This window comes from Nestor notabilis, unplaced genomic scaffold, assembly GCF_000696875.1.
Source record: "Nestor notabilis isolate BGI_N333 unplaced genomic scaffold, ASM69687v1 scaffold2432, whole genome shotgun sequence".
NCBI classification, from domain to species: Eukaryota; Metazoa; Chordata; class Aves; order Psittaciformes; family Psittacidae; genus Nestor; species Nestor notabilis.
In genome coordinates, this window is record NW_009916771.1 from 24,888 (window position 1) to 40,338 (window position 15,451).

Here is a 15,451-nt window from a genome sequence, read left to right on the forward strand (position 1 = left end):
ATCTTTATCTGTTCAGTTAATGTGATTTATTAGGTATTATAAGTGCATTTTTATATATACTGTATCATATACTGTACATTTTTCTCTCCTGTGATGAGGGTAGGAAAGGCAAGTCTTACAGGTCAAACACAGCATGATACATTTGCAAAAACTATGTATGAGCTGCTTCTGAAAATTAAAGGATCTGTCTGGAACAAGGGCCAGAATATATTTTTCTTCTTTTTTTTTAAGGACTCCTAAGTTTTAAAGGCTAAAACATTAGGTGTGTCAAGGACAAGGATGGTTCGCTGAGGTGGAAGCTGCACCCACTGGATTTCCCATGGAAGAATGGTGCAAGTAATTCCCACCTAGCCTTGCCAGCCTGTTAACTTTCCTTATACAGGGCAACTGAAATTACAGTTGCTTTCTCACCACAGGAAGTTAATCCCACAGCTCTTTTGTACAGAGCTCATCTAGTCAGCAAAGTGCCACCTGAGCCTCCTTGCCTCAGTTCAGAAGATTTAGTTCATGTTCTATTTTACATTCACATTATTTTTGTAATTGGTAATTGGCCCATGCTTTTATAGATCCTTCAAGTTAGAACTCTTCCAAAAGGTACCTTTTCTTTTAGTACTTATCACTAAGTCACAGGCCAGACCTGTATTTTATTTACAGATATGTGGTTTGACTTGGGACCACTAAGTCACTACGTTTTAAAAATGTAGGTCAAGCTTCAAAATAGCTGAAGCTCTTACATAAAACGAAGCATTCTGAGCTAGGTAGGCCTGTTTGCTCCATGAAACCTCTAGAAGCTAATGTATATTCTTATGGAGTTCTGCTGTTTCTGTGGCCTTTTTTTATGGCCTGTTATTACGGGCAGACATCTCTAGTTGTTATATAATCTTTTCTCAAAGTCAGCAAGGCTAAGATGCCTCACTAGTCTTCAATGTGGTCATGGTTAAGAATATTAGTAATGTGTTTGCCATATTTTAGGGAAGAGGTATGGTGTAGAAGTCATCTTAAGTGATTATAGGTACATTTCATGATGGTAACTGTGTTGTATCTAGTTGTCTTGGGCTTCCCTAGGGAGAAGGAACAGGTGCTTCAGATACCTTGAGAGTACATTTTTATTTCTAATGATTAGTGCTTAGGTTGACTGTCTCACCTGAAGGTACCATACTCAAGAAGGGTAGTGTGTATAGCTGTCACGTATCTGAGCAGTCGCAGACTCTTGTAATGGGACTAAATCTGTCATTTTACACTACAGCATCCTTCCCTTGCACCGAATTAGTGAGTTATAGGGAGAGGTGGAGCAAGGGTAGAATATTTCTGTCATGTCTCTACCATGGTTGAGCTGCTGGCCATAGTTAGCTTTTCTGACATGTGCCTGCCAATGTTATTGAAATGCCAGAGCAGTCAGTGGAAGCATCTCCAAGGGGTTGCTTGGAAGTAATTCTTCCACAAAGAATTTGTACACAGAAGCGAAAAGTGCAGTCCCTCAGGAGATCACTGTTGCTTGCTGCTGCAGGAAATCATTTGAATGGAAGGTCATACTGTTCTGCTGACTGTTGCCTGACTTTGGAGCTCATGAAGTGAAACACTTTGCTGTGAAAGGAAGGGTGCCTTTTGTTGCTTGTATTCATTGACTCCACCTTTTTTAAGAGTAACATTAAATGGTTTGGTTTTTTTTTCTTTCCAGCTGTGATAGACAAAATGTCAATACAATAAGTGACCTACCCACCAGAATTTGCCATGAACCATTTGGTTGGACCGTCTGAGGGGGAGGTGAGTGAAGAGCCAGCAAATGGAGCAGTGAACGAATCAGTGGAGGCTGACCTGGAACACTCAGAGGTAGAAGAGGAACAGCGGTATGCAACTCGCTACCCAAGACATACAAACAGCAGCCAAGGAGGCCTGTCTGGGCAGGAGGAGGAAGGGATGTTAGCTCGGTCAGCCAGCACTGAGAGTGGTTTCCACAATCACACAGATACTGCAGAAGGGGATGTGATAGCCACAGTGGAGGACAGTTACGACACAGAAAGAGTTCAGGAAAATGAGGATGAGAGCGCATATGCTGTGCAGTACAGGCCTGAGTCTGAAGAGTACACAGAGAATGCTGAGGCTGAGCATGGTGAGGCCATTCATAATCAAACATTGCCTAATCACTTACATTTCCATTCCATCGAACATGAGGAAGCCATGAATGCAGCCTACTCGGGTTATGTCTACACACATCGGCTCTTCCACCGAGGAGAAGATGAACAGTATGCTGAGCCTTATGCTGACTATGGGCTGCAGGAGCATGTGTACGAGGAGATAGGAGATACACCAGACCTTGATGCTAGAGAGGGTATCCAACAGTATGAGCGGGAAAGGGAAGAAGCTGATAATTACCGCAAGGAGGCACTTGGTGCTCGCCTTCACCATTATGATGAACGGTCTGATGGAGAGTCTGACAGCCCTGAGAAGGAGGCAGAGTTTGCACCCTACCCAAGAATGGATAGTTATGAGCAAGAGGAGGACATTGATCAGATTGTAGCAGAGGTGAAGCAGAGCATGAGCTCCCAGAGCTTAGACAAGGCAACTGAAGACATGCCAGAGGCAGAGCAGAGTTTGGAGCATGGTCATGCTCTTGCTGGTGGTGGGCAGGAAAGTAATGGCCAGCTCCCGGCTGGTTCTCGAGTTACATCCAGCTCAGGAGAATCTGTACAGAGGTACAGTAAGGAAAAGAGAGATGCAATTTCACTGGCCATCAAGGATATTAAAGAGGCTATTGAGGAAGTGAAGACAAGGACCATCCGTTCTCCTTATACCCCTGATGAACCTAAGGAGCCGATATGGGTGATGAGGCAGGACATCAGTCCAACCAGGGACTCTGACGACCAGAGGCCACTAGATGGCGATGTGAGTATACAAAGCTTTCGTTTCTCCGGTTATGTGTGGCTCGTTACTTTAATTGTGACAAAAATGGCAGTGAAGGAGGGTGCATTTTGTCCTTACTCTGTGACTCACCCTTCAGTAAAATATTTAGTGCATTGTCAATTTTAAATTAGTACTCTAGAGAGCATGTAAGAGGTAATCATGTGCATGATCAGTGGGCCACATTTTAATTTATGAAGCACTGCTGACCCGTTACACTATACAAAAATTTGTCACATGTAGCTCTGTACTTTTTTTTCTGAAACAAATGCTGTTCAGTTTTTACTGCCATGGGATGTCTTAGAACAGCTACCAAACACTTTGTCCTCTGTTATCCATCCTTGTGTGTTTCTGTTAATCCTAAATTTCATTTTTTGTCACATAACAATCCTAACAGTGCCAGCAGAAATCTGTTAATATTCTTTATGATGGTACTGTAGATCAGATCCATATTCCAGAAAAGTTGCAGGTTTTTGTCCACTTGCAGGCTCTAGAAATGTAGATGATCTTAAGGTCCTGTCCATTCCAAACCATTCTGTGATTATTTTTTTTCCTGGAAAACTGTTGGAAACGCACAGTGATGAGTATGTTTGGATTGGTTGGGGTTTTTTTTACGTTTTTTTGTTGTTGTTTTTTTTTTTAAAATAACAACCTTTATTACAAAAATTACTTCTACAATATTTTTTAAATTATGTCTGTTACTAAGTTGATTAGCAGGCACAAATCAGGCTAAAGCAATGTTCCCAGGTTATTCTATATGGGACAACAATTATTTCTAACTTTAGTATTTTCCAAAAGCAGTTACTTATTTTTCTCTCCTTTTTTTAATAGATCACATTATTCTTTTGTTGTTCATTTCATTCACCATATTGCCTGTGTCTGTAAGTGCTGTCTTTGTCTGGAAGGATCAAGGAACTTTCAGTTGCTTCCTGATTTTTAACTTGCTTCGTAATTGTAACACCCAGTACCATGATGATCTCGGTGATGTTAGGTTGGGAATTCTAAAAGCACTGAATCCTTCCTGAAGGTGCTCCAGCTGCTTTCCAAAATCTTGCTGCACCTTGCAGAATTTAACTTTTCTAAGGTGTGCTCAGCCTGGTATGTTCATCTAGTAAACAAAACAGATGTTTCCATTGGTCTGTACTTACATTAGGTATTAAGTACGTAGGGGTTTGTGTTTTGCATCAAAAGTTAACTTCTTACTCAATATTTTTCATAGCTGGCTGGTAATCAAATCAGTGATTCAAAACAACAGTTCATCTCAGTTCAAGGACAAATGATGGTTGTAGATGTGTGGGCAGACAGTAAAAGAGGAAGTAAATTAGGCAAATTATTTAGAAAGTCTGTACAGATTATGGGCAGTACATGTTGTAAAAGAAGCAACTTGGGACTGGGTAGGAGTTTTAGGGTTTGCTGAAGGTGAGATATGCATTTGCTTTACTGGATTCTTTAATTCAGATGACAACTCATGAACAGTCCGAACAGCCTGCTTTCTTTAACAAAGCATTCCTAGAATTAAGACTTAGTGGCCATGAGTGATCAATTCTACTAAAAATATAGTTGAAGCCCCTTCATCTAAATGTAGGTTTTCCTTTATCTTCTTTGAGAAACGAAACAGGATCTAAAACAGGAGCTTTTCAGTGTAACCAGTATATGCCAGAGACGTTATTCAGTCTGATGTGTAACACTGGCCTTGAAATAAGAAGGAATTACATAAAGAGAGTGGTTTACCTTCAGGCAGACACCTTTTTCTTCCCCCAGAACTATCAAGGAGCTGCAAATAAGTGATGCATTGTGGGTGCTTTTGTTACCTTCAGTTATTTTGCTAGATTACTTTGGAAATTGTCTCTACGCTGTTTTTTTAACAAAGCCATTTTACTTTTAGAGATAGAACTTCCCTCTAAATATCTGTAATTATTTTGTGTTCATAATCATATGATATTGAGACTGGTAAGACCTCTTTAGATCCAAATAGCAGTTACTTTTTATTTAGCTAGGAGCTCTCCATGAGAGAGCACTGAAGCCAGTCAGAAGAATGATTTGCAGTTGAGTCTCATTAAATATGACAGCCTCCTTTGCCTTTTTTCACTAGAAAACCACTGTTACTCCAGCATGCTGAGAATTTGGATGATACATTGACAGCATTCCAGAAGTGTTCAGCTTACCTGCAGCTGCATATAGTTTAGGACTGTTAGGAAAGACTGCGGTGGTAGGAAAGCTAAAGATCATTATATCCATTTGGTTTTAAGATGCCCTATTTCCAGGTTTAGTCACAGTTTAACCTACCAGGACTTTCAGTCATTCCTATATATTTCTTCTCAAAAGAAATGTTTAGCAGGTATACAAAAAAAAAAATTGCTCACAGCCCATGGGCAATTCTGTTCTAATAAACTCTGGTTGTCCTGTGGTGTAGGAGGCAGGTAGCAGACTTCTGTGAATAAATAAATAATGTATGGAAGTACCTGCTTAATATTTAACAATGGAGAGTATTTGCTGTTGTGTTCCTTGTGCATGCCAGTTTAGTGACACATGCTTCAGGGACAGTCTGGACATCTACTTTGTGGGGAAGGTGCTGTGTCTATTTGATAAAAGCTGAAAAAATATCTCAGTGTCCTTTGAATAAATACAGTAGGATGTTTATTTTTTATTTTGACATTTGTTACACATATGAGATATGAATAATGGGCATATATTTCCAAAATCTGTTTATCAGAACATTTTTTAAACCAAAGCAGACCATCACTTAGATATGGCCTTGTGAGGATGTCTTTTTTGAGTACAGCAGTAGTTAGAGCTGCACAACTGCAAGAAATGTGGCATTATGATGGAAAAGTTTTGTGTAGTAGATATCTCAGAATACAGTTAAATATAATAGCTTATGTACTGTATAGAAGGTCTAAAAAAACATCTTAAAAATGTTATAGAGCTTTGAGAATAGAGGCTTGCTTAGTTATGGAAATACAGAGACATGCTGAGAAAAGCACTGAAAGACAAAAAAGCTCAAGCAGTTAAAGAGTATGTCTGTCCTCTCCTGTGCAGAGAAGGCTGCCTGCTTCACTTCTGCCGTAATTAGGACAAAACAGTGATTTGAAGGGAGAAATTCTCCATTTCAGAACTAAATACCATGTCCTTTTTCTGAGGTCTATTCAGATATACATGGGGTTATAAATCTGAAATCCAAGTTTTGTTGACCTGCAGGTCATAGTTTGTTGCTGTGTGCCAAGACTTTGGTTCTGCAAAGCCCTCTCATTAGTGTTCACAATCTCTGTTCCTCTGCAGACACTTGAGGTGCTGCCGTGTTAGAATAAACCCTAATGTAAAGTAAAACCATGTACATGGATGGTTTGAATTTATGAAGCAGAAATTCAGAGCTGAATTTCAGGTAGAACAGATCTGAGTTGCAGTGTTTTGCTTTGCTCTTGGTTTTGGTTACATATATTTTATTTCAACCTTTGAGTTCTCAGTTGCAGGATTTTCTCAATTCTGGTAACTCCAGCAGTGAGGTGTTTTCATGGAGATGAATTTGCTTCACTTTTTCCACAGCAGGATTAATGTATTATTAACAAGGCAATAGACAAGTCTGTTTTAAATAATTAAGCAGGTTTCAGTAATAGATGAACTAAGGCAGGGGGAGGAGGGAGAGAGAAAGAAAAGAAATGAAACAGAGATGAGTTTATATTGATAGAATATTTTCTTTTTCTGAGCAGGCCTTTTTAAACTTGTTTTAAACTTTTTAAGCAGAATACAGGTTATCTTTCTGTCATCTATGTGAGACCATAAAAAAAAAAGCAGATCCAAAAGCCTCAAACAAAAAATCATTTAAAATAAAAAAAACAAAACAAAACAAAACAAAAAACAAAAAAAACCACCAAAAAACAAAAAAAAACAAAAAAAAAAAAACAAAACCAGAAAAACCCAAGCAAAAATCGCTTAATATCCAGGGATGAAAATTTATGCTGATTCACTGATCACATTGAAGAAAGCTTAAATTTATCAATTAGTCTCCTTGAAGACAAACACTCTCCAGATGAGTTACAGGCTTTTAAATCACAGTGAGCACTGGATACATAGCCCCTTTAATACTTTTTGTTGTTTTTTGTTTCAGTATGGTTTTTAATTGTTGAATGGTTAAAGCACTTTCAAGTGATGTTTCTGTGCTGTTGAAAACTAGAACAGCACTTGGTATAGTTAAAGTCTTTTGGAAACACTTGAGAGATACACACTAATTTTTTCAGAGTGATACAGGAAGCTACATTCAAACTATGAGTTCAAGTGAAAGTATAGCTAAGGAAGTCTGTACTTGAAAGTAAGAAGTAGCCAGCACTGAACCAGCTTCCAGGGGCCCTGCTGTGCTGGCAGCCTTCCATCCAATATGCATGCTGCTGGACAGACCTTACCCATGTTGCATGTGTGTGTGATCTGACAGACAGTCAGAGTCCATACAGCCTAAGATTTTATTCGAAGAGAAGTTACCAACTCACATTTTGTGGTTGTGATACTGCATAGTCCCTGCTATTGGCTCAGGTGCCCAAGAGACCTGAAATGGGCAGAATGAAGGACCATCTTTTCCTAACAGGCTCAGTTATATTTATTGTTCGCTCATTCAGACTTTTCTGTGTCATATCCAAACCTCTGTATATTCTTAGGTATATTTTTTATTATGTATTTGGGACTTAGTATAGAACAGTAACAGGTGGGGGTCTTTCTTCAAAGACTTTGACAGAGGTACACAGTTATTGCTTAGGTCAAAATCTCTATTTTTGTAACTTCTGTTAATTTTACTGAAGAAATACAACTCAGTGACACTCAGAGAAGTAATACAACCCAGAGACACTCATGGGCACTTTGTTTGTTTTTAAAAAGGTAGTTTATTCAGAGCTTTCGCATAGGTAACGTGTAGACAGTGAGGTCTTTCAAGTGAGATTGTCAGTCGTTGTCCAGATGGTGGCAATTGTCAGGAGGCTTCATCCTTGCAGGGCATTATCAGCTGAATCAGGGGAGATTCCCCAGACTAAGACTCCCCAGACTGCTTTTGCTCTCAGGTCTTACATACAGCTGGTCTGTGATCCTACATGGCCACTCTAGCACACGTGGTCCATTACTATGGTTTACCTTAAGCTACATATGAAACGCCTTCTATATAAACTGTGTGAACATGTGATTGTCTGTCATACACGACCTTATCTGCATATGCAGGAATAGTTTCTGTTGACTACCAGAAAGTTTCTTATCCGTATGCAGTTTGGTTCTTTTTGCAGCAGAAACTGTGTGAGAGAGCTGTTGGGCCAGCCAGCCAACCTACCCAGGATAGTAGTTAGCACCCTCTAGTTATGAATTGTGCCTCTTACTTATCCCAGGAAGAACCTGATGGGGGAATCTCTGAGGTTGCCTGAAATTCCTGGATGGAGAGGTTGTATAGCAATTAGTCAAATGTGTTGCTCTGAAGTGAGCACTTCAGTTGGCTTTGTCTCAGGTCAGCTCGTATCATCTGTGCACAAACTGGCCAGGGGCAGGTCCTGGACCAGCCATCAGTTTGCTAACTGGTGGATAAGTGCACTGGGTATGCACAGAGGCAGTTACACCACAATTACAATTATACCACAACTACAGTCGAAGCTGGGTTTCACCCTTATGTCACAATTATAAATTGATACATTGTGCCACAATATGCATGTATGTGTACAATAGTTCTGAATTGGCTTTACTATTTCAAACTCTCCGTTTTTAACAATGTAGTTAAAGCAAATTTACACAAAGATGCCTGATAGTGATGTTTAGCATTGTAAGGAACTTCAGCTTTCAGTTCTATTCTTTATGGGTACTTTTTGTTGTCTAAAAGCTATGAATATGTTGGTGGTCCCGGTCTACATTTTAATGAATAGAACTTGAACTGTTCAAATCACAGTCGACACTCTGCCGTGGCACAGTTGTGATAAAAACAAAGACATTTGCTGCCATAATTGAGCTGTACTGGGCAGTGCTTGTGAAATTATACTTGCATGTGGGACCTGAATATTTTCATATTGCTTTGGCATTTGTCTAATGTGTATGGGTACCTTTTTATCACTAAAATAAAATAAATTTAAAAGCCTTGCCTTATCCAGTTGCCTCCTCTGAGCTAATGTACAGGAAGACAATATTTGCCATTCCTCTGCAAAGAAACCTTGTGTAGACATTAGTGTCATGTAAGTAATGGCCTTTTGTTTAAGTGTACCTTGCATTACTGAATTATTTATTGATTTCATGCCCTCTGTCCCAGCCTTGTATGTGATGACGTGACCCACTAGCTTACACTCTTTTAAGATATGCTGCTGGTAAAAGCGGGTAAAACAACACTGCTTTTGTAAAGCAAGAGTTTCATGAGCTATTCAGTAGCCAGCTGCATCTTGGTAGGTTAGGTGGAACACAGTCCTTTTCTGTTACAAGTTCTGTTACTAAATACCTCTGCACAGTAGCAAGGAAGGTTTCTCAGGTGGAGTGAGTTGCGTGTTAGAGTCAAACAACGCCAAAATTGAGATGGAGAATTTTTGGATGTACCAGGTTGAGTATCGTAAAAAAAATGTAAGTACATATTTCGGGAGGACAAATGGGTTAACTAGTGCTTTTTTGTTGCTGCTCCTAAGGAAACACTTTGTAATTCCATTGATGGACCTCTTTGTGTAATAACAGCATGCTTTTCATGAACTTACTATACTTGTTCTGACAGTATTTTTCTTAGGATTCTAAAACTTGTTTTAACAGATGGCAGAGCAGTCACTAAGAATTTATTTTAGACTTCAGTTGTAGTGGTTTGATCAGTTGTGTAAGTTCTCTATCCACTATGATGTATCAAAATATTTCTTGTTATTACTGTGACTGCATTCTTTCCTTGTGCCTTGTATATGGTAGCTCTAGAAGTGCATTTCAATGCAGAAGAGAACTGAGTGCTTATTCTTCAAAGACTGAACTTTTTTGTACAAATGTCTTTGGGGACAGTTCTCATGTAATGTCACATAGCAAACTTTATAGGATGTTTGATATTTGGGTTTGTTAACATTTTTGGTTTGGTTTGTTTGTTTTCTGTTTTTTCCCAAAAGAAATTGGGGCAGGCATTCAGATGAAGCACATGGAAAGCCATGTGATCGTTTTGATGGTTGCTTAATTCTGACACTCTGTAGATGAAAATGGTTGAGTAAGGGTATTTGTAGTGCTACTGGAGTAACTGTTAATGCATTTTAAATGGTGCAGAATTTTTTAATGTCAGCAACCGACTGGTTTAAATAAAATAATTTATAGTTAGCACTTTAGTGTATGAATACAAGAGCTTTCAGGCATTTAAAATGCCTTTCTGTTTGTGGAGACATTTGATGCTAAAAAAGCCAATATGCTCTACTTTATATCTTTGGTTATTATTTAAAGTTCAATTCTACAATATTCCACTGGTCATTATTAGGTTGAAAGTATTGCACATCCTTTGTATTTAATTTTACTACAGAAACACTGTGTAACTGTTGGGAATGTGAGCACTATGAGGATGCTTCAGTAAGTCAGTAGGAGTTGCCATTTGTGCAGTTGAGACACTATGTAACTGTAACCAGAGTTACAGGGCGAGTGTGGGGATCCTCTATCTCTCCTGCAGCCCCTGTGTGAATCCAGCAAGCAACCCTTCAGTGTGATGACCCACGCACATGCCTGTGTCCTAGGGACCGTTTCACAGCTACATCTGGTCAGAGGCTATTGTACAGCTGCATCTCCTTTTTGCCATGCAGTTTTAATTCAAAATACAGGGAAGTGGAAGGACTGCACTTTCATCTGTATAATGAGGAATTGCTTCTTAACTCTTTGGAAGCCTTTATTAGTTAATTATAATTCTAATATTTAGTAATTATTGAAGATAGACCTTTTAACAGTAGGATGGTGAAGAGAAATAGAGTGGAATTCTATTTTCTTGGTTTGTTCCATATCTGTGAAGCTAAGCTTGCAGTTCTAAGATTTATTTTTTTAATTATTTTTATTGTTTTTCTTTTGTTTTTCTTTTGTACACTATTTCATAGAACTCAGTGTTTCAGCTAGAGTGGGGGCATAGAGAAGGGAACTCCTAGACTGCAGCTGCTGCCAGCTCAGAGCACTAGAAGTGTAGCTCTTTTCTGGTATTATCATTGGCTTAGAGAAAAGCCATATCATGTAATTGTTTGTGAAACCAGAATTATAGTATTTGATGGTTTTGCCATCAGTGTTGAAATTCTGAGCTGGCAAAGCTAGGGCCAAACTCCCTATATCAAAGGAGAGTGCAGAATGCCAGGGCTGCTGGGGTAAAAACCCTGCTTGTATAGCTAAATATTGAACCTTCCTTTGAGAATTCACATTTTGGCATGCGAACTAGCACATTTTGCAGGTATGTCCTTAAGATCTGCCTTTAAATATGCCTGCTGGGTTAAAGCATTGTACTGTCTTCCATTTTGATCACCTTCATTAATTTCACACTCTCTGTTCTTGTGTCATACTCCCATAGCATTCCCCCTGGTCTGCACTGTAGATACGTCACAACAGCTTTTTAGTGTCACCAACATTCATTATGAATTGGCTATGATTAAAATAGCCTTTCTCAAGGCATTCTTTCCATTTATCAAGATACTTGCTGAAGGATCGCATAGGTCTAGATATTCCATAATAGTGTTTTTCTATGCTGTTCCCTTTGTTTTTCTGTTGTGTCATTCTTGATGATCATGAATAACTAGGACAGGACTGGAAAGACAGTTTCTCCACTGAATTGTTTACAGTGAAAGGAGAAAAATGAGGAAAGCTGATCTAGAAAGCATGTATAGTACTGAAATTGTAGTATGAACTGTGAAATATTTTCCGAATTTGCACTTTATCTAAGATGAGGAATCACAGTTCTTGATTACACTGGTATCAAATAGTCCTTGAATATATTCTAATTAAGCCCTTGAATACATTAGTAATACCTTGTACAATTTATAAAAGCTATTTTCTAAAATGACAGATTAACATTTGTGGGCAATCACTGTGGCCTACCTCTGCTCAGATTAGATTAGTTTAGCACTTCAGATTAATTATATCTGAGAGCATGTGTGCTTATGGGGAAATTGCAGTCTTTTCTTCACTCTCCTCAATTTGATGACCAAGTAATCTTTAGCTGAATCCCTGTGTTCTGGTCATGGTCAACTCACCTGTTTTACCACAGCTTGCTTACTTAGTGACTATTCTTTCCTAGCATATCAGAGTTTAGGATATAGGTTTGTATTGCCTGCAGCCTTCAGAAAGCTCAGCCCAATACCAATATCAGATGATCCTCCATCTGCCTTGCAAAAATACAATTTCATATCACACTTTTTTACTGAGTGCTACTTGTACAGCTTTTTTTTTTTCCAAATGTTTAATTTCTTAGATTACTAACAAATAAACACAGGGGTTTTTTTAAAGGTTTAGCTGTTGAGGGTAAGTCCACTGAGATACTGGTATGTGATCACTATGAGAAAAAGCAAGGGTTGCATTTTAAAAGTGTTTGTCTTGGTTGTTTTTTTGGGGCTTTTTTATCTGTTTGATTGGTTGGTTTGGGTTTTTTTTATTGTTTTGTTTTGGTTTTCCCCCTCATCTCTTATTTCCACTGCCAAGTTAGAGGAAAATATGAAAGAAGAATTTCTACATTGGTCATTCAGATTATTATTAATTTTCTTGTCATGTCTAGTCTCCATCTCCAGATTCCTCTTCACCTCGGGGTGCTGAATCAAGTAGGCAACATCAGCAGGAGGCCTCCACTAATAAAGAGGTAGAGTGAAATCTTTCTAAAATCCACAGTCTTCATGTTGCTTATGCTTTTTTATTTTTCTTGCACCCTTGTACCTGTGCAATCCTTTCTCTTCTTCCAAAGTTGCAACAAACTTGAAAAGCTGATTTGTTGATCCTTTCCCTTAAGCTTGCCTGGCTGTTTGACTGAATTTCAATGTACTTAAGACTGTTTATCAGAGCATTTCTGAGTCTGTGTTCAGCTGCCACTGGATTTATTAAGCAGGCTGGGAGGTATTGATTTATCAAACAGCAAAATCATCTCTGTCTCAAAGACAAAAGAAAACAGCCCTTTCTTTTTTTCCTTGCAGAATATATTCCTGCCAAGAAAAAAAATGTTTCTCAGCCAGATGAAAAAGCTTGCTTACATGAAATTAATTAGGTCATAATTCGTGCTGCCTAATGTTTTGCCATTGTAGAAATCTACTTGTCAGTGATTCACAGTCAGAATTTATTTCCAGGCTTCTTAAAATAAAGCTAAATAAAATGCTTTCTTGCTTACCAACACAAAATAAGTCATGTGAGTAGAACTCACAGTGTGAAAAGAAAATAATTTGGCATTAGAAGTATTTGGATTAGTATAGAATGGCTGGCTCTGTTAACAGAAATATCTGCAAATATTTGGTTTGTTTGTCTTTTGTTTTTTAAACTTCAGAAAAATGTAGGAACTGTAGTCTAACAAGATACCCTATTGTTACTGATAGCAGTGCATGAGTTACGTTGCACAGTGGAAAAACCTGATCTAATATAATTGAAAATACTGATTAAAATTAAACACTAATTAGTAATCCATTATTTCTTCTTTCTTTTGCTATTGTCAAGGGATAAAAAAGCTTGTAACAGGCAGGTATTTGTGCCAGTCTGTATTTGCATTTAGACAATAATGAAAGGTTTCAAAAGACTTGAGAATCTCATATACTAAAGCCTTTAAAAATAGATAGCACCATTAAATTTTCATCTGCTGTATTGTTAGCTTGTTAAAGCCTTTAGCTTTCCTCAGTATAGATTTTTGTCACTTCATATATATCCTAACTTTTAGCAGTTTTTAGACATCAATAAACTTAGCCAAAGGAAGAAAATAAACAAGACACTACTCATTTCAGTTTTTAGGTTGTGTTCACACGTAGTGTCAGAGATGGTAAACCAGGTTTCACAGTAGAATCTGTCAGGCTGTTTGTTTCCCTTAGATGAGCAATAATTCCTGTTTTAGTACTTCCAAGGCAAGAACAACAGTGATAAAGCAGCATCATAATTTTGGCAAATGACTTTTAGGTCTTAGTGAAACCTGATTTTTAAATATAAATTTCGTAATACTAGGTAGCAACGAGGCTAACAAGAGAAATGAAAGATTAATGGCTTTGATATTTCACTGTTCATGGATATGTAAAATTAAAAGGTGTAGGTTTCCTCCAGTGGTAACTTTACCTGTTACTTTACGATTCCTGTGGTCTTAGTAGAGTGTCTTTCAACCTGGGTAATGACAAAAATCCCTTGATTTTTCGTGTGAGTTTTTGCAATAAAAGCATATGTGATAACAGTTTACACCTCTCTGCCCTGAAAAGAAGTTGCGTTATCTAGTCAGATTGCTGAAGAGTTGCCGAATCTGTAATAACAGACTGTGTTCACTCTGTTTCAAAAAAAAAAAACCAAAAAAACCAACAACAACAAAAAAAAACAAAACAACACCACCACCCCCCCAAAAAAAACCCAAAACCAAACAAACAAAAAAAAAAAACTTTGGAAAGTGCATTTATATGCATGAGCTGTCTCTGGTGCATAGGGGGTTTGCCTTCTAGGTTTATCAGAGTCAAGTGGTTGAATCTGCCTCTTACCACTGCACCCCTAGCACTTATAGACAATTTTTAAAGTCTGTATGGGTAGGTGGTCCATTGAAAACATTCATCTGAAGAGATGAAAGAGATATGAAAAGACATGTCAGTGTCCTGACAGAAGCTGAAGTGCTTTGGCAGTGGGAGGTCCCTGTTTATTGGCATCTTTATTTATGCTAGTACAATCTCTGATGGAGAGCTTTTTTGGTTTAGCAGTACAGTTTAGTCAGTTTCATGTGGAACAGCAAGTACTCAGAGGCTGCACAGGCTCTGCTGTCCATCGCACACCTTTTGCTTTTATTTCATGTCTTATGTTATGGCAAGATGAGCATCACTGGTTGAAAAATATTACTTTCTACATATATTTTCTCTTTGCTACAATGGAAAAGATTTCTTGGGGTTAGTCAACAGACCTACCACATAACTTTGACCTTCCTAGTTTACCTGTTTCTTCCACCAGTACCAGAACCTAGTAAGTTGCCTGTCATAAAGGAAAATAATCTGGTGTGTATTTCAATGTATATTGTCTGGAAATGTTCTGGAAAATGTCTTAAGATATTATGCATTATTCTAGGTTTTCTTTTAATAAAACTATATTAAGCAGTCATTGGAGGAGTTACTTATAATACAGCCAGTGACAGGTTCAGTGGCAAGCTTTGTAATACTCAGAGTATCCAAATTCTTACCTGCAACACATAGGATAGCAGCAGATATTTCAGTATCCTTATTACCATCTATATGTTGCCATAAAGAATTTTCTTTGATAAGTTTTCCTATGTGGTTTACCTCATTGATTATAACAAAATGGTGAAACTTACTGGAAGGTGTTTCTTTCAGGTATTCAGAGTGTTAGCCATAGCGTCTTTCACACAAAATAGCTATTGCAAGTAAAGTCTTACTTTGAACTGTGTATTTACATATGAAAGTCAGTATTTTTT

At 38.1% G+C, this 15,451-nt stretch overlaps 1 protein-coding gene across 1 annotated transcript in view; it reads left to right on the forward strand.

Moving 5' to 3' along the window:
* Positions 1-1,731: 1,731 nt before the first annotated feature.
* APBA1 (amyloid beta (A4) precursor protein-binding, family A, member 1) overlaps positions 1,732-15,451 on the forward strand; it is a 33,607-nt gene continuing 19,887 nt past the window's right edge. Inside the window, exons 1-2 of the mRNA XM_010024726.1 lie at positions 1,732-2,883; positions 12,587-12,667. Of these exons, the coding sequence (XP_010023028.1) occupies positions 1,732-2,883; positions 12,587-12,667 (1,233 nt within the window). The remainder of the gene's footprint in view (positions 2,884-12,586; positions 12,668-15,451) is intronic.